The sequence below is a fragment of the Fukomys damarensis genome, unplaced genomic scaffold (assembly GCF_012274545.1).
Source record: "Fukomys damarensis isolate Sample0158 unplaced genomic scaffold, DMR_v1.0_HiC HiC_scaffold_11, whole genome shotgun sequence".
Lineage (NCBI taxonomy): Eukaryota > Metazoa > Chordata > Mammalia > Rodentia > Bathyergidae > Fukomys > Fukomys damarensis.
In genome coordinates this window covers 40,880,723-40,902,761 of record NW_022900923.1, presented here as the reverse complement: position 1 = coordinate 40,902,761, position 22,039 = coordinate 40,880,723, and the positions used below count along the sequence as shown (strand labels likewise).

The 22,039-nt window shown below is 43.6% G+C and overlaps 1 protein-coding gene across 2 annotated transcripts; it reads right to left on the bottom strand.

Annotated features, from left to right (window-relative positions):
* Positions 1–9,026: 9,026 nt before the first annotated feature.
* Positions 9,027–19,902, bottom strand: Timm17a (translocase of inner mitochondrial membrane 17A). 2 transcript variants are annotated; one of them, XM_010645094.1, is made up of 6 exons: positions 19,822–19,902; positions 16,709–16,808; positions 16,534–16,597; positions 13,842–13,970; positions 12,924–13,034; positions 9,027–9,880 (listed from the first exon to the last, which is right to left on the bottom strand). In XM_010645094.1, exons 1-6 carry the CDS (start codon positions 19,845–19,847, stop codon positions 9,795–9,797), a joined length of 516 nt encoding a protein of 171 aa, XP_010643396.1. In that variant the 5' UTR covers positions 19,848–19,902; the 3' UTR covers positions 9,027–9,794. The 2 variants fall into 2 exon arrangements, with proteins under 2 accessions (XP_010643396.1, XP_033618051.1); XM_033762160.1 differs by lacking the exons at positions 16,534–16,597; positions 19,822–19,902 and having other exon boundaries at positions 16,709–16,783.
* Between the last annotated feature and the right edge of the window lie 2,137 nt (positions 19,903–22,039).

Sequence of the window (22,039 nt, the reverse complement as noted above, 5' to 3'; positions counted from 1 at the left end):
GGTGCAGCCCTGGATAGGAGGGTGTCACCTTCCCTAACACAGCAGACTCTGGGCCCTGGTGCCCCCATATGGGCCTGGGCAGGGTCAGCACCGCAGTCCTCAGAGCTGGTGCTGCCTGCCCCGGAAGGTAAGGTAAGTGGCTTATACTGCCCAGAGTGGCTCAGTCCCCTCCCCTGGCCATAGGGCCCCCCGCTCAGCTTAGTATTGGGGTTCTTCCATGGCCAGCATAGGGGTCCAAAACCAATTGTAGGTCTGGAGATGGTCAGAGCTGGGCATGGCAAGCTATGTGCATGTGAAGGTTTGGCTCGGTCTACACAGCATAGGCTGCGGGCCTTCACCCTGAGCTGCTCCCTGGCCCTGGGGTGTCTGGCTGGATGTGGGCATGGCTGCAGGGTGTCTCCTCTGCTGAAGTGCCTGTAAGGGGCGTCCAGCTTTCTCTGTAATTGACTTTTGTCTCTGTAATCAGTCTGGACTTCCCTCATCCCTATTTGTGATTGGGCCTATTGCTAATTTTACTTGGCTGTCTTGAGAAGCAGGCCCTCTGTACACATCTAGGACTGCAAAATACATGAGGCTGAGTTTAGAAAGGATCTGGACAATTCAAGTTGAATAAAACCTCATTTATCGCAAATTTGAGGTCATCGGAAAGGAAGCACTGAAGTGTCCAGTTCACCTTCTTACGCTTTCCTTTATTACGTGTTCGCCGCACACGGAGTTTACTTTCATCTTGGGGAACGGGCGCACGCACGCAGCACGTCTTTATTCTCTTTTGTTCTCCTTCCCGCCTTCACCACCGTCCTTTCTGTCTCTCTATCTCCCTTCCCCGTTTTCATCATTACCGTTACTATCATCATTTTAGTTCAGATTTAGGACGTAATGTTGACGCTCACTGTGGGCCTGTGGTGCATGTGCGTGAGACATCGTACGTAGCTTTACTTCTGCTTCCCTTCCTTCCCCTCTCTCACCTCTGGGGCCCCTTCTTATTTGCGAAAGATCTTTCTCTTTTTCCTTCTGTCAAGCCTTTGTTTTATTCTTCATTACTATTTTGCCTTACTCATGCGAGAGATGCCATATGGAGGTTAAACTGTGTGTCTGATTTATTTCACTTAACGTATTTTCCTGAAAATGTCTTTCATTTATCCTTCTTTATAGGCAAGTAGCATCCATTGTATGGACACCACATTTTCTTTCTGTTTGTCTCTTGATGGACATGCAGCCTGCTTCCAGGATTTGGCTATTATTAATTGTGTTGCTCCATTCTTTCTGTAATAAGATGAAATGGTATTGGTGTTTTAATTTGCATTTCTCCAATACCCAGAGATGCTGAACATTTTTACATGTTTATTGGCCATTGGTACTTCTGAGAAGTGTCTGTCCATTTCACTTGCTCATTTTTTGATTGGGTCTTTTATTTCAGGTGGTCTAATTTTTTGAGCTCTTTATATATTCTAGATATTAGACCTATTGTGGTGGAAGGGATTGGTAAGTGACACGCACAGAGATGCAAAATGGAAGTAAAATAACAAAATGTTTATTTTTGTCAACAAAAGGCTGATCGCACTAAGAGCAGTGCCAGAGATCAACCTCTTACTGCTTTGCAGCTTCCCCTTTTTTTAATGGGATTTTACAGCCTTGATCTCATTTAGGTGGTTACATTTTATTTTCTTAATTCACATTACCATGGTCACAAGACAGTTAACTTTCAGCCCAGATGTAGCAATTCTTTGTAGTTAGGGGAGTTCACCTTTAAGATTTGCCTAGCTATCTATCCTAGCCCAGCGGAAGAGGATGTTCAGGGTCAGGAAAGCAACTGTTAACAATGGTTCTGTTCATCTTGACACTTTTACAGTCATGTGGTTTATAGAACTTTCCGAGCTCAGGTTCTTGATGTGCTCTGTCATCTCAGGATGAGAACAGATGCCTCATTCAGTGGCTAGTGCCTCCCGTGTCTGTTAATTCTGAACTTAACACAGCAAACTGCTGTTAAAGACAGCAGAAGCCATTCTACACTGTGACATTTTGCAGATTTTTCTATTACAAGAGTTTTCTCTATCACTACGAGGAAAACCTTGCAGAAGTATTTTCCCACCCTCTTGACTCCTCTGATTTTATTTTTTTTGGCTGGGTAGAAGCTTTTTCATTTGCTATCATCCCGTTTGTTGACTCTTGCTGATACATCTTGTCAACTGAGGCTCTGCTCAGAAACTCCTTGCCTATACTTAAGATTCAAGTGTTTTATCTATTTTATGGTCATTGCTTTTTTTTTTTGGTGTCAGAGTTCGAACTTGGGACCTTGTGCTTGGGAGGCAGGTGGTGGCACTACTGAGCTAAATTCCCAGCCCTGAAATGTATCTTTTTTGAAGAAGGAATTCACAAATGCATAAATATTTTAATTTAAAATGAAATTATAATTTAATTAAAATGAGATCTAGTCACCATTCATTTGGCTTTAACTGGCTTTCTCCCATTTACTTGACCTCTCTGACTCTAGTCCTTCTCTGAAATCCAGTCTGGGACCATCTTGCCTATGGAACACAGCAGCACCTAACCCGAGGGTGTCTGTGGGTGTAAATAAGACCATCATGCCACGCCAGCCTCCCGCATTGGACCTGCCACATACGTATACTAATGGCTGTGATGGTGCTTTTCCCAGATAATGCAGACAATCTTTGGTCTCTATATTCTGTGACCTTAAAAAGCACAACCTATACTTTTTTTTTTTTTTTTTTTTACATTTACTCTCCTATGTTAGATTCTGTAGTTTTATAGCCATGATGAAATTGTAGTGTTCTTGATAGGCAACACAAAACTTGTCAAATTGGATTGGAATATCAACCTCTGCTTTTCTTACAAGCAATCTGGCCTTCATTTTGACTTTTCTCTCAATAGAAAAAAAAAATGCCAACAGAAAGGAGGAGGAGTTCACCATTTCTTCTCCAAGACGAAGCCCTCGAAAACCAGAGCATTCCCAGGTGAGTGCAAGGCACTCCTGGCGAGTGCTTGGAACTTCCTATTAGAGGAGGATGTTTTCAGATCACACCGTCTTTTGTGTGGGGGTGACCAGCACCAAATTTCTTTAGTAGTAGAAAATATGACTTCTGTTATAATCAAACAACCTTTAGAGCTGGTATGTGTGCTTGGCTGCTTTAAAACTAACTAAAAAATGAATCTCGGGGTCAGGGTTCAGTGGCACAGTGCCTGCCTGGCAAACACGAGGCCCTACGTTTGAGCCCCAGACCCCCCCAAAGTGAATCTTACATCGTATATTACACACACATGCAGGTTCCACATTTGTCAGAATTTGTAGAAACAGTCACACCATTGACATGTGAATGTTTGGTTATTCACAATAGTTTCTTTTTTAATAACAATGTGATGTACTTATGTGGATGATGTGAGTTTTGTAACAAGTTTTGATATGAAGAAAGATATCTACATTAAGGTCATTTAAAAAAATAAAATAAAGGCTTAGGGATGTAGCTGTGCAACAGAGCACTTGGCTAGCACATAGGAGGCCTTGGGTTCAATTCCCCAGCAGTGAAAAAATAAAAAGTCAAAATAAAAATAAAGGCTTCTTTCAGGGATTATTGGCTAATTAGTGAAAAGTGAAGAGAGAACACAGAAATATCTAAAAAATGGCCATTTCATCTGCTGAGGCTAACTAGTGCTTTACTGGACATTTTCAGAAAGCCTTTTTCTGATGGTAGAAATTGAATGGATATGTGCTAACTAAACAAAATATCTTAGACATGTGGTAGTTTCTCAGTGCCAAAAAAGAAATTCCTTGTCTTAATTCCAAATAGTAAAACTGATCCAAATATTTAGGTGCTTTCTTCCCAGTTCTCTGACTCAGTCCTCTTTCTTTTTTTTTTTTTTGTTTTTTGTTTTTTGAGACAGGGTCTCAATATATAGTTGAGACTGACCTGGAACTCACTATGTAGCCCAGGCTGGTCTCAAACTCAGCAATCCTCCTGCCTCAGCCTCCCAAGTGCTCAGATTACAGGAGTGCGCCACCATGCCCAGCTCTCAGTCCTCTTTCTAACCTGTGTCCCAAAGACATATCTTTAGTCATGGGTTTGATCAGGAAAGTTGTTACTTTTATTTTATTTTTTTGGTACCATGGACTGAACTCAGGTCCTTGCACTTGCAAGGCAGGAGGCAGAACCACTGAGCTAAATCCCTGGCCCAAGTTACTTTTAATAGATGTGTAATCAAAATTTAACTAGGAAGGTATTCTGTGAAATAAAAATGCAATAATACTTTTCAGTGTCATACATAAATGATTTGACTGTTTGCTTTTGTGTGTCTTTGCACTAGTGTATATAGAAGACAGTTTCTATTCTCATTTTGACCTTGATTACCTAGAAAGTAGCAGAGGAAAGTATTTCTTAGGGGAAATGGATGCAGAGAGGAGGCAGATTACCAGTATGACTATCTTTAATTATCCACTGTATCAGGATATGTGTAAAGATAACTTTATTTTCTACTGATTTACATAGATACAGTTTTAAGTGAAGTTTCTTATTAAGTCTTCTACATTGGAAGTGTACTAGGGTGTATCAGTCAGTGCTTACTAGAGAAGCAGATTTAATGCAAGACATACAAATCTGTAAGAATTCACAAGATTGGCTTACCGTGGCCGCCCTCAGAGTCAGGGGCAGAAAAATGCAAAAGAGGGTCAGGGATTTAGCTCAGCGGTTCCGCCACCTGCCTTGCAAGCACAAGGCCCTGAGTTCAGTCCCCGGTGCCAATCAGTCAGTCAATGAATGAATGCATACAAGAGAGCTGCAGTGGGGATCCGAAGGGTCCAGTGGCAGACTTGGAGCTCACTGTAGTACCCTGTGCGAATCCGTATCCGGAGGCCAAAGGATCTGCAATGGAGGCTGAAGGGTCGGTGCTGGAGGCTGGAAGCCGGGAGACCACGTCCCAGGTGAAGGTGGAGACTGGAGCTCCTCAGAAGAAACAGAAGCAGCCTTTCTTCTTCGCTTCCCTTATTTCCATGCAGCGGCAAAGCCTAATAGTAGGTCGGTGCCACTCACACCCAGGGTGGGGCTTCTGTCTTCAGTCCCTCCAGCCACACCAGGAACCATGCTGATCCGATTTAGTTGGGTGTTTCCTACTCCAGGGGACACAGTCGGTTCACTGTCACATGCGGATTCAGTGAAGGGGTTCTCACATCAGAGAAACTTTAGCCTGAGCTCAGGGATCAATAGTTGCCGCCCCTGCCCAAGACAAAACCTCTAATTAGGACTGAGGTAGGCAGGTACTGACCAAGCGCCCCAGGTCCCTGCAGACCCGGGGAGCCAACGACGTGGTACTGACCGCTAGAGGGCACCGTGGGGCCGTGCGGCGCTCATTTTTCATCAGTGATTTGGTGCACAAGGCCGAAGAGCCCAGCAAAGAATCGTGCACTTGTGGCAGAGCGCTTGAATACCCCGAATGACGTATTTGTGGAGGGGAAAACACTTGTACTTAATCATCTATCTCTATAACCCATTTACATATGAATAGAAAGTACTGTCATACATTTTAATAAACTACATTTTCTTTAGATTGGAGATGAAGTTTTATTATAATAAACGAAGTCCTTGGGTTTTGTCCACCTTTGTGTAAAGTACATACCTTAACGTTTACGTATTTCTGGTGTTTATTATTAACGGCCTTGCTATTTAAAGGAAATCCTGACTGGGAGCTGCACAGGCCGGGCGCCATCTCAGGTGCAGAGCTGCTCAGGGCTTTTATGAGGCCCTGAGGGGCCCGGGACCCCAGGACACTGAGCTGTGATTCACCCGCGGCTGCTTGTGTCCCCTCCCCGGGATGCTGGAGCAGATCTCCATCCCTGAGATCGTCACCCGGGCCCCCAAGGGCGATCCAGCTGTGCCTCGGGCCGCACAGCTGCAGGACGGCCTCGCCAGGCCCAGGCCCAGCCCTACAGGAGGGCAGGGTCTGCTTCTTTCAAAAAGCCTGTCTTCTCAGTGCACCTCTAAAGGTTTTCAAATTGTCTCATAGCTGGCCGAGACTTTATAAACGTCATTTTAAATTTGTAATAGAACTTTAAACCTGATTTTTTCCTCCAAAATGTCAACAAACTGCAAGCCCTGGTAAGAAGTTTTGCTAACAGAGAAAGCTCACCCAGACCTCACACCTTCTGCCGCTCCTTCCCTTTTAAGCTTTTTCAAATGTTCCAATTATATGCGCTCCTTTCCCGTATGTTTTTCTTTACCGATTTCCAGCCCGCTCTCGTCTGCGGTCAGTGTGGTCTGCGTGACACCAGCCACTTGAGACTTTTCAGGCACCTTCATGACCTCGTGCCCGGCAGGTGTCGTAGACGAGTTACACGGCCTTCGGCAGAGGCCCGGGGCCCAGGGTGGACGCAGCGGCCGGTGTCTCCACTGGCTCGGCCCATTCCGCTCGGGGTGCACTGACTGAGAGACTCGGGGCCCCTGGAGTGCAGTTAGGCAGCCGGGCCTCGCTGACCTTTGCTGGACCCTGCCCGAGGCAGCGGAGAGAAACCGAGGAAGAGAAACACTTGTGGGCCACGAAACGGGCTCTCTCTTTTGCAGGATGTAAGTCAGGAAGGTTTTTTCTCAACCCACAATAGAATGAAACTGGAATTCATTCAGACGGAGGATGACTCTGTCCCCGCTGCCACACCGGGGCGCTGGCTGAGGCCGCACCCGGGCTCCCCCGGTCAGGTGAGTTGGCCTCAGTCCCGGCCCACCGCGCCCCAACCTGCGTACACCCAGCGGAACAGCCGGGATCGCCCCTGCGCCCAGGGCACAGAGGAGGGCGCCGTGCCTGTCACGGGAAGGGGTGTGAACCTTCTCCGGGGGCTGCTGCTCCCCACCCGCGCCCCCCTTCTGTCCTCTCCGCTCTGTCCTGTCCCAGTCCGAGTCCAGGCTGGGCCACCGCCTCCGCAGCTCCCAGGAGGGGCTGGCGAGGGCTCAATTAGGGAGAGAAAAGCCGGCGCCTGGGACGAAAACGTCACCTCAGCTAAGAGTTTTTCATTTCTTAACAGGAAGGAGCTATGTATTTCATCTCGCGCAGACCTCAAACATTTTCTAGTTGGTCCTGGGGAAGAGGAGGGCAGAAGCGGGGCAGGAGTTCCAGGATTCGATGCACATTCATTTATCATCGATGATCATAGCCACCCTCTGGAAAGTGCTTATTGGCTCAGCGTGAGCCTTGAGAATCGAGTTTTTCCAGGGACTCCCCCCTCACCCAGCTGATTCTAGAAGGGCGAAAACATAATGGAGGCCCATTGCTGTATGGCTAAGGCTTGTGCCAAGATGGGGAGCACTGCACAGGGATGGCAAGGACACCACACAATGGACCCCCCTGCGGAGAATTCCTCTTCCCCCACGTGGAGCAGGGAGGAGCAGAGTAAATGCTCTTTAAATCTCTACCGTCATCCAGTTTAGTCATCCAACAGGAAGAAACATGAAATTCCAGCATTGAACAAGAGTGGAACCCTACTTGACAGGCATGGTGGCGCACGCCTGTAATCCCAGCACTCGGAGGCTGAGGCAGGAGGATCACTGTGAGTTGGAGACCAGTCTGGGCTGCACAGTGAGTTCCAGGTCAGTCTCAACTACATAGTGAGGCCCTGTCTCAAAAAACCAAAAAAAAAAAAAAAAAAAAAAGGCCTCAGATATGCTGAAGATGTAAGAGTTAAAGAATAAAATGGCAAAAACATAGAATCATCACATATAAACCAGCCTCAAAGAATCGGAATTCATATGAAAAGGGACTTATATTCCAAACTGACACGCCTTTAAAAAATAAGGAAGTTTTAAAAATCAAAATAAAAAATAAGGAATTTAGACCTCAAGAAAACATTTTATTTGCAATTCAACATGTTCTGCTTAAATTGCTCTTCTGATATACAAATTGAAGGCTGAAGACTCTCCAAAAATACAAAAATTATCTTCAAAGATACACATACAAATGGCCAATAAGCACATAAAAGCTTATTATCTTTAAAACACAAATCAAAACCGTAAGGTACCATTTCACACATGCTAGGGTGTCAAAACTGGGAGTGTAGCTCAATGGTAGAGCGCTTGCCTGGAAAGAGAATCTAGGTTTGATTCCCAGCAATGAAGGAAAAAAACAAGGAAACTAACAAATGTTGGCAAGGATGTGGAAACTGGAACCCTCTTGGACTGCTCTTGGGGATCTAAAATAGTGTAGTAGTTGTGGAAAGCAGTCTGGCAGTCGGCCAAAGTTAAACATAGAATTATCATATGACCCAGCAACCTCACTGCTAGCTACACACTCAGAACAACTACAAGGTAAGTCTCGGACATTTGTATATGGATGTTCATAGCAGCATAATTCACCATAACCAAAAGATTTTGGAAAAAGCTCAAGTGACCAAAAAAGATGAGGCAATAAACAGTACCTGGACACAATGGGACAGTCAGTCATTAAAATGCAGTGTGATCTATGCCACCACACGAATGGACCCTGAAACATCATGCTAAGTGAATCAAGACAGTCACAGAAGGACAATACTATACAATTCCACATACATAAGGTACCTAGAACAGGCAAATTCAGAGAGAAAGCAGAATCAAGGCTCCAGAGCCTGGAGGGAGGGCAGAATGGGCGTTACTGTTTAACAGGAGTGACAGTTAAACACCACTGTGCCCGTGCTCCATTGACACTGGGCTGTACACTTATGAATGCTTATGATATTATTTTATGTACATTTCACAATGAAAACTATAATTATTAAATCACAAGTAGTAATTAAGTGCTCACTACGTGTACGTATGGCACTGTGCTAAAAGACAAATGTGTTTAACAGAACCCTCAAGGATTTGTTCTTCATCTCATAAAAACAGCAATGTAGGCAAGTGGGGATTTACTAACCTCGTTCCTTCTAAAGCCCCGGGTCACTTCCACCACACTCAGGAAAACAGCCTACTCCAAAACGCCAATGCAATTTCCAGGCGCAATCAGACCCCACCACACCCACCACACACTCCCTCTGAAGATCAGTTTAAGGGATTTGGAACACATTAAAAACAACACGTATTTTATTTGCAAGCATACAATGAACACCAGACTTTCCCCTGCATGGATTCTCATATAGAACTGAGAATAATGGAACCAAGTTGTTTCTGGGGAGGTTTCTCATGACCAGGAATCAAGACACAGTGGCCCTAAAGGTAACAGTCTTGTATCCAGCACTCTCAAAACCAAGACAGCATACCCTGTATTTTACTTTCAAAGGACAAGTATTTGAGTACATCCTTAATCTACAGAGCGTTTCACTGTGAAAGGAATCGTGCTGACTGGACAATTCTTCCACCTAATTCAAGTGAGATTAGGGACTACTATAAAACATGCATTAGGTGAAGTATGAAAAGTAGAATTCTACAACTTATCTTAAAAGAAAAGTTCCAGGAGCTTTTATTGTCTGAGTCAGAGCACACATCAAACCAGGCAGAGAAGTCCCCAAGGAAATGATGGTCATGTTTCACTGTAATTTGCCCTTTGGTCCTTCATCTTCTAAGCACTTACTATATTTTCCTTTAATGACATGAGACATTTATTTTGCTCACAAATGCAATCCAAGTGTGAATAAATAAATGCAGTATCTTCTATCCCCCCTCCACATTCCTTTAAATAGAAAAAAGTGCTAAATGTCTCTTCATAGCCTAGTTGGCCACAGTTGTCCCACCTACGGTATTAAAAACAGAATGTAACTTGATCTTCTTAAAGCCTTCAACTGCAGCTCATTTTGTTGAAAAAACAAAATAAAACAAAAATACAGGAGATGAGTCCTACTGATACTGCCGATAGTCTCCAAAAGGTGAAGATGGCAACTGGGTCGAAGGCAACTGGGAAGGGTCTTCCACAAACTGAGGGCCTGCAATTAAAATTACAAAGGGTTATAAAGAGAATGCAGATACTGTATAATAGAAAAGGTTAAGTCTCTGTAGAAAGTAAACCAGTTAACCTGAAAAGTCTGTGCTACACTAGAGCTGTGATCTGAATTTGTACATCTCAGGGCCAAATCCCGTGAGAGGTCTGGAGAAGCTTCAGATTTGGTATGACGTGACAGGCGGTCTTGTTTCACGATGGACAGCTCTCCAATGTTATGCCAGGAAGGTCAGATGGATTCATGACAGCAAGAAGCAATACTCAAGGAAGGCAGCTGCTGTAGCAAGCTGCCACGTGTCAGGGTTAGAGGAATCTCTCCCACCTCTTAACACATTTTCAGAAATAATTTAAAAGTATTTTTCACAAACTTTAAGTACCTTAGCCATATTTTGTTTTTTTTTTTGAGACAGGGTCTCACTATGTAGTTGAGACTGACCTGGAACTCACTATGTAGCCCAGGCTGGTCTCAAACTCAAAGTGATCCTCCTGCCTCCGCCTCCTGAGTGCTGGGGTGTTTTTTGTTTTTGAGATAGGATCTTGCTAAGTATTCTAGGCTGTCCTTGAAGTTGAGGTGATCCCTCACCTCAGTCTTCCAAGTGCTAGGATTCTATATATTCTACTATGCCTGGCCTCCTTAGCCTTATTTTAAAATAACTCAGTGATATAATTTATATAACCAATTAGGTAGGAAATGAGCTCTAAAATGGGAAAATTCAGCCTAGGTTGCCACAGAACAAAATCTTGAGGTTTAATTTTCAAAAGATTAGAGGACTCGAGAGGTTAAGGTATGAGGATCACCATGACTTCGAGACCAGCCTGGGCCACACAGTGAGTTCAAGGCCACCCTGAACTATATAGCAAGACCCTGCCTCAAAACAACGCCCCCCACAAAAAGGATTAGAGGGCCTGGGAACTAAGAGGAGAGGGCAGTGGCTTTTAAAAGATATTTATTATTTATTTGTTTGTTTGTTTATTTTGGCAGTATTGGGGATTGAACTCAAGACCCTGTGCTTGCCAGGAAGGCGTGGCACCCCTGAGCTACATCCTCAGCCCCCTTAAAAGACTTAGAGAAATAATCAATTTTTTTCTTTAGGGAAACTGAAGCAGACAAGAAAATAACTGGAAAGAAGAGTTAAAGATAGTGCACACTCGTAATTCCAGCACTCAGGAGGATGAGGTAGGGAGGCCGCTGCCACTTTGTGGCCAGCTTGAACTACAACTATACAGAGACCTTATCTCAAAACAAACAAAGAAAAAAACCAAAAGCCTCCCAAAATCCTAAAGAAAACAAACAAGAATTAAAACAGTAAAATTCAGTAGTAAAATCCCCTGAAGTTTTCCAAATATATCACTCTACTGATACACTTTTATTTCGCTACAAAAGCAATTATCTGCTCATTATAGAAAATGTGAAAGGACTGACAGTAAAAGATAAGCCAAAGGTGGTAATTATTACCATTTACATATACAGTTCTAGCTAATCTTTTATCATTGTTTTAAGAATTTTTCTGTGTAACTGGAAAAATACTAACTTTTCAAAGATGTCCCCCTATAGAGCTTTATAAAAAGCCACATCTTTTGCCTAAAAATAGGCTTACTTTTAGCTGCTTCTATATGAACAGTGAGTTCTAATCAATAAGGAGATTTACTTTGAGGAAAAAGGCTTAAAGCAAAGCAACCAGGGCTAATTTGTAAAAGACAATATAACTAAGTTTTTGTTATGTCCACTTCGAAAAATATAGAAACCTTTTGATGTTTTGTGTGAAATCTTTTTTTTTGTTTCTTTTTAATGGTACTGGGAACTGAACTCAGGGCCTTCACCACTGAACTATATTCTAAGCCCCATTTAAAAGTTTTTACTTTGAGAAAGGTCATGCTAAGTCACTAAGCTGCACGTTCGCTCTTGCGATCCTCCTCCACCACCCCAGAGTGCGCAGCCCTCTTGGCTTCATGTGGTCTTTCACACTAAAATGATCAAAACAAACTAAAAAGCAAAATGAGAAAGTAACTATCAGAGTGTCAAACTCAGAGCTAATGACTGAATCTCTCCTTCAGTGCTCAGGGAAATCAAACTGAATCGGGAGGATTTCTGTATTCCTAACCCTATGCTGAATCTGTTCCAAGCCCCCAAATAATTTTCAACATGTCTCACTATGCTGCCTGTCTCCCTGAAATTTAGGGCCAGGGATTTAGCTCAGCGGTTCAGTGGCCTGCCTGGCAAGCGCAAGGACCTGAGTTCAATCCCTGGTACCAAAAAAATAAAAAAAATAAACAATGAAATTTTTTGATAGTTAAAACTGTACAAGTTAGCAGGTTCTTTTGTTAGATTTATTTTTTGAGACAGGGTCACTGTATAGCCCAGGCTGGCCTCAAACTCATAGCAATCTTCCTGCCTCGGCCTGATATTACAGAGGTGCACCACCATGCCTGGTTTAAGCCTAACAGTTAGACAAATATTACATGACTATGTAATGACCATCCAGTCTACGATTTTACTTCTCCCCCAGTCATCAGACTAGAGGAACAATTAGCATCAAATTACTGAATCTCAGAGACTTTCCAGTGAAACCTACAGTGATCCTCCTCCCAAACACGATTCACTTTCTTCCACTGTATTTTATTGTCTTTGATCTGCTAATGTGTTAGTCTTGTTTTATCCTGCCAGAATCTAAGTCTCTGAAGGCAGGGACTGTCTCGTTTCCTACTGTATCTCCAGCACCTGGCGTATACATGTATTGCAAGAGAATGTTGAACAAAAACCTCTGTGGAATCATCCTTCAAACATCCTTAAAACAACCGGTGCCACGTACAGTGGTGCACACCTTCCACCCCAGCACGCGGGTGGCTTAGACAGGAGGATCATGAGTTTGAGACCAGCCTAGGCTACAGTTCAAGGCCTAATGTTCACACCTAATGTAGAAATCGCAAACTACCCCATTTTAGCAGACAAAATATGTTTGGTTTTTTTTAATATTAGGAAACCATTCCAAAGTATTTTAGCTGCGGTATTAAGCAGAGAAAAGACTCACCATTGGGAAATTGTGAAGAGGCAAATCTTGTCAACAAGATACCAGCTCCTTCGATTAAAGCTAGGAGAATGCCACCCATCGCGGCTGAGCCAACCATGGCCACTGGTCCATCTGAAGACATCAGTAACACAACAAAGAGGTTACACTAAAGGAGGAGCTTCTGCACTGTATGTGCTGCTCCCACCCCTAAATGCTTTCTTATTGTCTAAGACCTACAGTCAACAGACCATAGCCCACAGGTCAAATCCAGCCTATTGTCTGTTTTTGTAAATAAAGCTGTAAAGGAATACAGCCATATTCTTTTAATTATGTACTCCCTGTGGATATTCTTGCACTGTGACAGCACAGCTAATCACATAGCCCAGAAAGCCTGAAATATTTACTACCGGGCCTTTTGCAGAAAAAGTTTAAAGGGCCAGGGATTTAGCTCAGTGGCACTGCATCTGCCTTGCAAGTGCAAGGTCCTGTGCTTGATCCCTGGAACCAAAAAAAAAAAAAAGTTTACAAACAAACCATCAATCTAAACCACTAAGCTCAAAGGGATTCTGGTTTGCTGCCTGTCCCAAAGATTCAGAAGACAGGTTTAAACTCTATTCCTAATAATCCTATGTGGAAGGCATTATTAATTCTAGAATACTGATGACACTAAGCACAGTTTGGCACACTGCCCAGTCACACAGCTAATGGCCAAAAGCAGGAACAGAAGTGCTCTTAACCACACTATACGTGGGCTCCAAGCTCCCTCATTTGCAAGCGTTTCGGGTAAACAGCCCCCTTCCTTTTTCCAGCCTACCACACTCACTCATGCTATCTCAAACCAAGCAGTGCTCAGCCTCAGACATTACAGATGTCATTAGGGTGAAGACATGAGGTCTTTGCAACAGTATGGCCCCCGCACACATACACAAGGCCGCTTACTTCTTGCTGCCAGGATGGCCCCTGTTAAGGCACCGCTTGTGATGGAATTCCAGGGGTCTTCTTTTCCTCTGACTTGTACCATACTACAGTCAATCATGGAGAACAGACCTCCCCAAACTGCAAAGCTACCTGTTTTATTTAAAAAATAAACAGAGACCAATTAATTAAATAATTTGTGGAGGGGGGGACCTGGGATGACCTTGCACTTGCGAGGCAGGCGGTGGAACCACTGAGCTAAATCCCCAGCCTGACAGAGATTAATTAATTAATTTCTTTATTTATTTTTGTTTTTTTGAGACAGGGTCTCACTATGTAGTTGAGACTGACCTGGAACTCACTGTGTAGCCCAGGCTGGTCTCAAACTCATAGCAATCCTCCTGCCTCAGTCTCCCAAGTGCTGTATATTTGCACAGTGTGTTAATATATAATAACGAAAGGCATTAACATCAATGAACCTTACCATGCAAACAAATGAAGTCAGATATAAAAGAGGCCAAACTGCAGATTTTTCCCACGTATACATGGCTGAAAAATAAAACTAGTCTCTAGTATTAGAAACTGATACGCTGGCTACCTGTGAGCCGGGAGCCAGGGGCCAGGATAGAGTTTAAGAAGGGATAGGAGGTCCCTTCCCAGAGGCTAATCACGTTCTATCTCTTGATCTGTGAGTGATAAGAAATACCCTTGCTATTTCTTCATTGTTCCATGTTTTACTTCCATTAAATGACAGGCGTGCGCCACCACACCCGACAACAGAGATTAATTTAAATGTCACCTCATATTTCAAATGTTATCAAAACTCTTCTACTCTAAACAAATACATGGAGACACAAGTCTGAATAAACACTGAACAAAAATCAGAATAACTATCATTTGAATAAAGCTTGGGTTTTACTGTATCAACTAGAAAATTAGCAACAACTCAATAAAAGAAATAAGCCAGAGGTTGTGGGTGCAGCTCAACAGCACAATACTTGCCTAGTACATACAAAGCCCCAGGGTTAGTCCCTAGCACTGCAAAGAAAAAAAAAAAAAAGAACATAAAGAAATAAACCAGAAACCAGGCGTCATGGTGCATACTTGTAATCCCAGCACTTGGGAGGCTGAGGCAGGAGGATCGCTGTGAGTTCAAGACCAGCCTGGGCTACATAGTGAGTTCCAGGTCAGTCTCAACTACACAGTGAGACCCTGTCTCAAACTCCGCCCCCCCAAAAGAGAAATAAGCCAGGTCTCAAAGAGGCTGTACATATCTAAAATCATGTAAATTACCTTTATAGAACATGTTTAAATTACAGCAATATTAAAAGTAAAATTATTCTGCTTCCTCCTTTCTTCTCCTTTTGTAACTTCACTTATCTTTATTTTTTTCCTTTATTCATCAAGTGACACAGAGAACCTACTTTATTAAAATCACTAATAGAAAAACAAAAAAATCCAGCTATTTTGCAATATATTACATAAGACAATACAAATCCAAACAGCAAATGAATGATATGAATAGTCAGAATTATGGAATCTCCTTTGTCTTTATTTCTCAAGCATAAATCTAAAAATAACTAAGTCAGTAGATTGTTTACTGTGTATTTAAACTCTACCTAAATATGAAAACAATTCTGTAAAATAAACCAAGCCCCCCACTCCATACAAACAAAATCTGGCAAAGACATTAAGATTTTCACAGTGTACATTTCTGGGTAACAAAATAGTGTGTTTTCCAATACTCAGGCCCCAAATCACTTCATTCTTAGTTATCTAAAATCTCAGGATAGTGGCTAACTAGATGCATTAATGAAATAAACTAGATCCCATCAAACGTCTGAACCAGATCATCTCCAGGATCCTCTTTCAGTTCTCATGTTAATCATAAAGCTAGCAGACATGACCTACCTTTAGCTGGTAGCCTCAGCCACCACAACATACAGCTCCTTAATTTCTCTCCGTTATCAGATATCTCAAAATACATTAAAAAAAGAGTTACTCAGTAAGCCCACGTCCCAGGGGCATACTGTCTAGGTACATCGGAATCACCCCCACCTTTTCCCTGGTGCTGGGGATCCAGTCAGGCCTCAGGCATGCTAGGCAAGTATTCTAGCACTGTTCCCAGCCCTAAACTTTTTGTTTTGAAGGAATGACAAGTAGTTGTGTCTTAAGAAAAATAGTCAGGTGTCTTCAATTTGACTACATGAATATAATTCCATCAGTACATGTGGTACAGGAATATAATTTCTACATTTTTCATCATCTCCCTTTTCCCAATTTCCAAAAAACCAAGTTTTCTAAGTGCAATGCACATAATCTTTTGACATTTTGCACTGATTTTGCAGAAGAGCCCAGCAGCTCAGTTTCTCTTATGAAACCCTGATCCCCCAGATTAAGTTCTCTTCAGCTTTATTTACCCCAGACACTCTCATTCCTGACCCTAACCCTGACCTCTAAGGCTTTGCCTTCCTTCTGGAGAAAAGGGGGTGGGGAAACGCTGAACACCTGAAGGACAGAGCTAAGACTGTCAAATGGATACAATAACTTAAATCAGCTTTCCGAACATAAATAAAGGAGAACCTAAGGAGATATTATTTTGCGACAAGCTGTTAGATCAAACTAAAATCACTACCTGGCACAGTCTTCTAAAAAAGGAGAAAGAAAAGTTTCATCTTCAAACAAACTACAGCACAGATGTAACAATTTTACTTGCCTCCCAACTGTGGAGCCCTGGTTTTAATGGCTGTCAAACTCCCTCGTAGTCTGTGGTTTACTCCCTGTAACAAAAGAGCAACCCAAACTAATACATTAGGCATGTAACACATTTCTAATCCCCTGGTAGAGCTGCCAGGAATATTACTAAGCCCCCAGACCAAGCACCTACTTACCACGGGAGAATTCCGAAAACCTTTGATTGCTTGGAAGATCCCGCCACCAATGGTACCCATCGTGAAGGCGCCGCCGCAGTCATCTACAATTCGCCAGGGGCTACAGGGGAGGGGGAAAAGATTATCTTACTTCTCATCCCTAAACCATAAACTTCTTCGCTAATCCAGTAAGGGATGCAACCCATTCTAATACAGGGCCCAGTGCAGCCAGTTAACATCTGACCTACGAAATGTAGACAAAGATAAAGAACTCTGAAAATATCTGTATCTATTTGGCCCCAAGTCATCCTACCTAGAAGGAATGGAAATAGCACTGACATCCAAACTCGTAACAGCACTTCATACAATCATTGACCATCACTGCACCTGCTTTTTAAAGTCAGTTATAAGTCTGGCACTGGGCAAAAGCAAATGAACAGCAGGGTGTGGTGGCGCACACCTGTCATCCCAGCACTCGGGAGGCTGAGGCAGGAGGATCGCTGTGAGTTCGAGACCAGCCTGGGCTACACAGTTGAGTTCCAGGTCAGTCTCAACTACATAGTGAGACCCTGTCTCAAAAACAAACAAACAAACAAACAAACAAACAAAGCAAATAAGCAAATGAACAAATACATAGAAAATTACACTGCAATCAACAATGTTGACTCAATCTTCTAGGGAGCAGGGTGAGCCCTAAGCCCTGTACGCAATCATACATTTTATTTATTTATTTTTGAGACTGGGTCTCACTATGTAGTTGAGACTGACCTGGAACTCACTATGTAGCCCAGGCTGGTCTCAAACTCACAGCGATCCTCCTGCCTCAGCCTCCAAGTGCTGGGATTACAGGCATGCGCCACCATGCCCGGCAATCCCTGGTACCAAAAAAAAAAAAAAGTCTGGCTAAATCAAAAGGTTCCTATGGATAAGCGATGGGCTACCCAGAAGGGAGAAGGAACTCACACTCTGCAAGAATGTAAATGTTGCCAAACATGGAGTGTACATGCGAAATTCCAGCACCCTGGCAAGCTGAGGCAGGACAATCACAAATTTAAGACCAGCCTTAGAACTCAGAGAGCAGGCCCTAGATCTGTCCCTACTACAGCAAAAACAAAACAAACCAAAAACCCAAGTGGCAAGCAAACAGTAATAAGATCAAAAGTTAACATTTAAATATTAATTATGTGCTTTTTCTATGGTACCAAGAATTGAACTCAGGAAGCTGTACTTGATAGGCAGGTGCAGTGCCTCTGAGCTATATCCCAGGCCCAAGTATTAACTGTTTTAGGTGTCCTATAATGCAAATAAAACTTTAGTACCCAAAAAAGCTGAGTTGTATTCCTTTAGAATTCATAATCTTGCGCCAGGGAATTAGCTCAGCGGTGCCTGCCTAGCAAAAAATCATGTTTTAACTTTGCAAAAGAATATTCCTGTCTCCTCTCCATTTTACAGAAGAACTGAAGTTCAGGCAGAGATTAAGTAACTTGACCAAGGTGATATATGTAAAAACTAGTAGAATGAATTTAAGTACAGAACTTGGACTCCAAAGCCCCAAAACGCTTTCAGCTGTTCCCTATAGCCTAAGAGTTTTTGAGAAGAGAACATATAATACAAAGAAGTATTTAGAATGATTACACCTACGTGCTGTTTTAAGCAGTGCTGAAGATCAGGAAAGTAATAGGAAGCTACTATAGAAAGCATTATGGGCGCCAGGTAAAGTCATCAGTTATCTAGCATGAATATGGCCCTGGTTCAAAGAGAGAAGTGAGAGAGAGGACAGGGAGGGAGAGGGGCAGGCAGACATTTTTCAAAGATTTCTGACTGCACTTGTGGACACGGCCCATAGGAGAAAAAAGAGACAATATTTGAGCTTAGTTTTTCGAGAATGTTATAACTAAACAGGGCAGAAGATCAGAGCAGCTTGACTATAAAATTAACCAGATGACTGTACTGTTTCAGTACATATGCGCCAGGAGACGGGGGCTACCTACTGAAAACCCATTATTTTATTTTGGAAAATTTATTCCAATTTAAAACAGAATTCATTAAACCCATTATTTCATAAGATCTTTAACGTAACAAAATTACTTTATCCCCCTGCTGATGTGTAACATTATCATGTATCCAACAAGTAATGGTGTGCCGAGCCCTGCATATTCAAGCACAGTACAGGAAGGAAACAACTGTTTTTTAAAAAGGGAGGGTTTGAAGGGCCAGGAGGTGTTGAAGATTTACACGTCTTCGGGGAGCGGGGCACAAACTAAGCAACATGGCTACAGCTAGCACGGCAATAGTTTACAAGTTCTGTGCATTTTCACAACTTGAGGATACCTTGGTTCTTGCTCTCACAAAGGAACGAATAATCCAAAAAACAAGACTTGATTTTTCATTTATGATCCCAGAAACTCCGAACTTCTAACAGCTGTTCACACTGTTTTATAAGCCTTGTTTTTTCATGTTTTTATTCCTTGAACCTGGGCTAACAGCGTCCTCACTCGATAAATGCTGAATGAATGAACTGTCGTTCGTAGCTTTTCGGAGAACCCACCCAACTAACTACCTCTTTATGTTTTCCAGAGATATATAATCTGCCTCCCTCCTTCCCAAAGGAAGAATTCCAAGTAAGAAAGTGAAGCTCCAGCCTACACGAGCTTATCCAGACTCCTGGGGAGAAATTTACGTTCCAATCATTTGAAATGCTTCACCCTGTGGACATCGCGACACACACAAGGTGTCAAGAGCAGTACTCCCATGGAGTACTTCCCTTCCTGGGCGCAGAAACTGAGCAGAGGCGCGCGGGGACGCGTCCAAGGTCACCTCGGCGGGCAGAGAGGTTCCTGCCGACCCTGAACAGGTCGACAGTGGCCTGCGTCGGGAGGAGGCCCCCAGACTCTGTCCACCGAGGCCTGGGCCTGCTCATCGTCATTCACCGCAAGGTCACAGGGTGCTGGTCTGGGGCCGGAGAGGGCTGAAGAAGTCACCTGGCCGCTCACGTCCCCACTGCCCGAGGTTACCAAGCCTACGTCGACGAGGCCTGCGGCTGAGCTCGGCTTACATCTCGGGAGACTGAGCCTGGGAAAATGAGGGCCGTGGAAAGGTTTAAAAGAAAGCCAAGGACAGCGGATAAGGCTCACCAAGGTTCCCGAGCGTACTCCTCCATCTTGACTCGCAGCACAGGGAGCGAAGCCGGGTGAGCAGGGCGGAAACTGACTTCATAGGAGGAAGTGATCCCGAGAGGAGGTCATTAAGATCTGTGGGGATTGGCTAGTTGTTTCCACCCTAGCCAATGGGAGCCAGGACTCGGGGCGGGATCAGCGTGTGGGCGGGACTTTCCCCGCCCAAGTCCTCGAAGGCGGAGGTCTGCGCTGTGTGGGAGAGGAAGCTCGCAAGTGACAGGGTTTGGATTACTCAGTCGCTGGAGGTTCTGGACTGGAAATACCTGATATTATTCCGCTAGGGTTCAGCAAACTTCTTAAATACTGTGCCTTTCTTTTACTTTAAAAAGTACGTTTGTAGTCAACTGTGAATTAATGCTACCCAATTTGCCGTGAACTGTGAATCTCCTAGCAACTGCGTGTAGCCCTGGGGTCTCCGCCGCTTATATCCCCAGGGCCTGGAAATGTAATAAATGCCAATAAATGTTAAGCTAGTGGGCCATCTGGAGGACCGTGACCAATGTGTGCCCCTCGCTTTGATGGACCACAGCCTCTTCAGCCTCCTCCTCCAACAATCACCAGGTGGTGTGAGGGATGTTTTTCGCCCAGAGAAAAGAGACTGCAAAGGATTAGGGAGCTATCTGCTCCTTTTAACTTAGAGCTAGCGGAACCCAGTCATGTGATGACTGTGAAGGGAACTCCTCTCCATTCTGCACTGTTGATTTTTTGTTTTATATTTATTATTTTTTATTTTTGAGACAGGTTCTCACTATGTAGTTGAGACTGACCTGGAACTCACTATGTAGCCCAGGCTGCTCTCGAACTCACAGCGGTCCTCCTGCCTCAGCCTCCCAAATGCTGGGATTACAGGCGTGAGCCACCACGCCCGGCTTTGCACTGTTGATTTTAAAATGCGTATCATCTTACAGAAAAGTCAGTATAATAAATAATAGAAGACTGCAACGTCGAGTAAGGTTCCCTCCAAATAGTTGGAAATAAGGTAAGCAGATGAATTGAGCCTTCCAGAGCACAGAAGAGCATCAGTAAAAGTGTATTGTATGTGAGAGGAACAGTTCAAATGAATCTCTCTCCCTCTCTCTCTCTCTCTCTCTCTCTCTCTCTCTCTCTCTCTCTCTCTTTCTCTCCTCTCTCTTTCTTTCTTTTTTTGTGCTGGGCAGGGGGTGGCACCACTGAGCTAAATCTGGCCCATCAAATGAATCATTTGTTTTAGATGTGTAAATTAAAGAAAGCCTATATGGGATGTGTGACTGCAATCAAGAAGCTTTAATCAATTGTACAGGCTGAAGAGAGGACGCAGGAGAGGGGCAGCGCGGAGCCCAGAAGGAGCAAGGCAGGAAGAATTTGATGTTCAGTCAGCACCTCTGAACTGATGGCATAAATATTTCAATAATGAGAGATGTGCATTCTCGTGGGGCAGGAATTTTTTTCAGGTCTTACCAGGAACCAGATGAAATATCCTTTAGCTCTAGGTACCTTTCTGTGCTTCTTAAAGGACCTATGTGTAGTTGCTAAGAGCTTCACACAGTTGATATTCAAAGCTCTTCTACCACATTTATTAAGCAATCTTCTGATTATTATTTAGCTTTGGAATAGATTTATATGTAGGAGTGAATGCCCAGGCCTGTGCTCATAACTATTCCTGCTGGAAGTTAATACTGGTTTATGCATTTGCCTTTTGTGAACTTGGTTCTTTTGACTCAATCACCAAGGACAGTCAGTATTCTCCAGAGAAATAGAATAAATAGTACATAGATGGGTAGAGTTAATGAGGAGTTGACTCATCCTAATTTTGAGGCTGTGGAGTCCCATGATCTGCATGTGCACGCTGGAGATCTAGGAAAGCTGCTTGGGTAATTTCACCCAAGCTCAGAGGTCCAAGAACCAGGGGAGCCCATGATGGAAATCCTAGTCTGAAGGCAGGAGAAAATGAGATGTGTTCCAGGCCAGCAGGGAGGTAGAGCTAGGGAAGAATTCTCTCTTCTCCACGTTATTTATTTATTTATTTAAAATTTTAAAAAAATTTTGGTACTGGAAATGGAACTCAGGACCTTGCACTTGCCAGGCAGGCACAGCGCTACTGAGCTAAATCCCCTGCCCTCTTCTCCACTGCACGAGCTCTTACTGGGCTGGGCACTGCCCAGTTACATCAGGAAGGACAGTCTACTTTCCTGAGTCC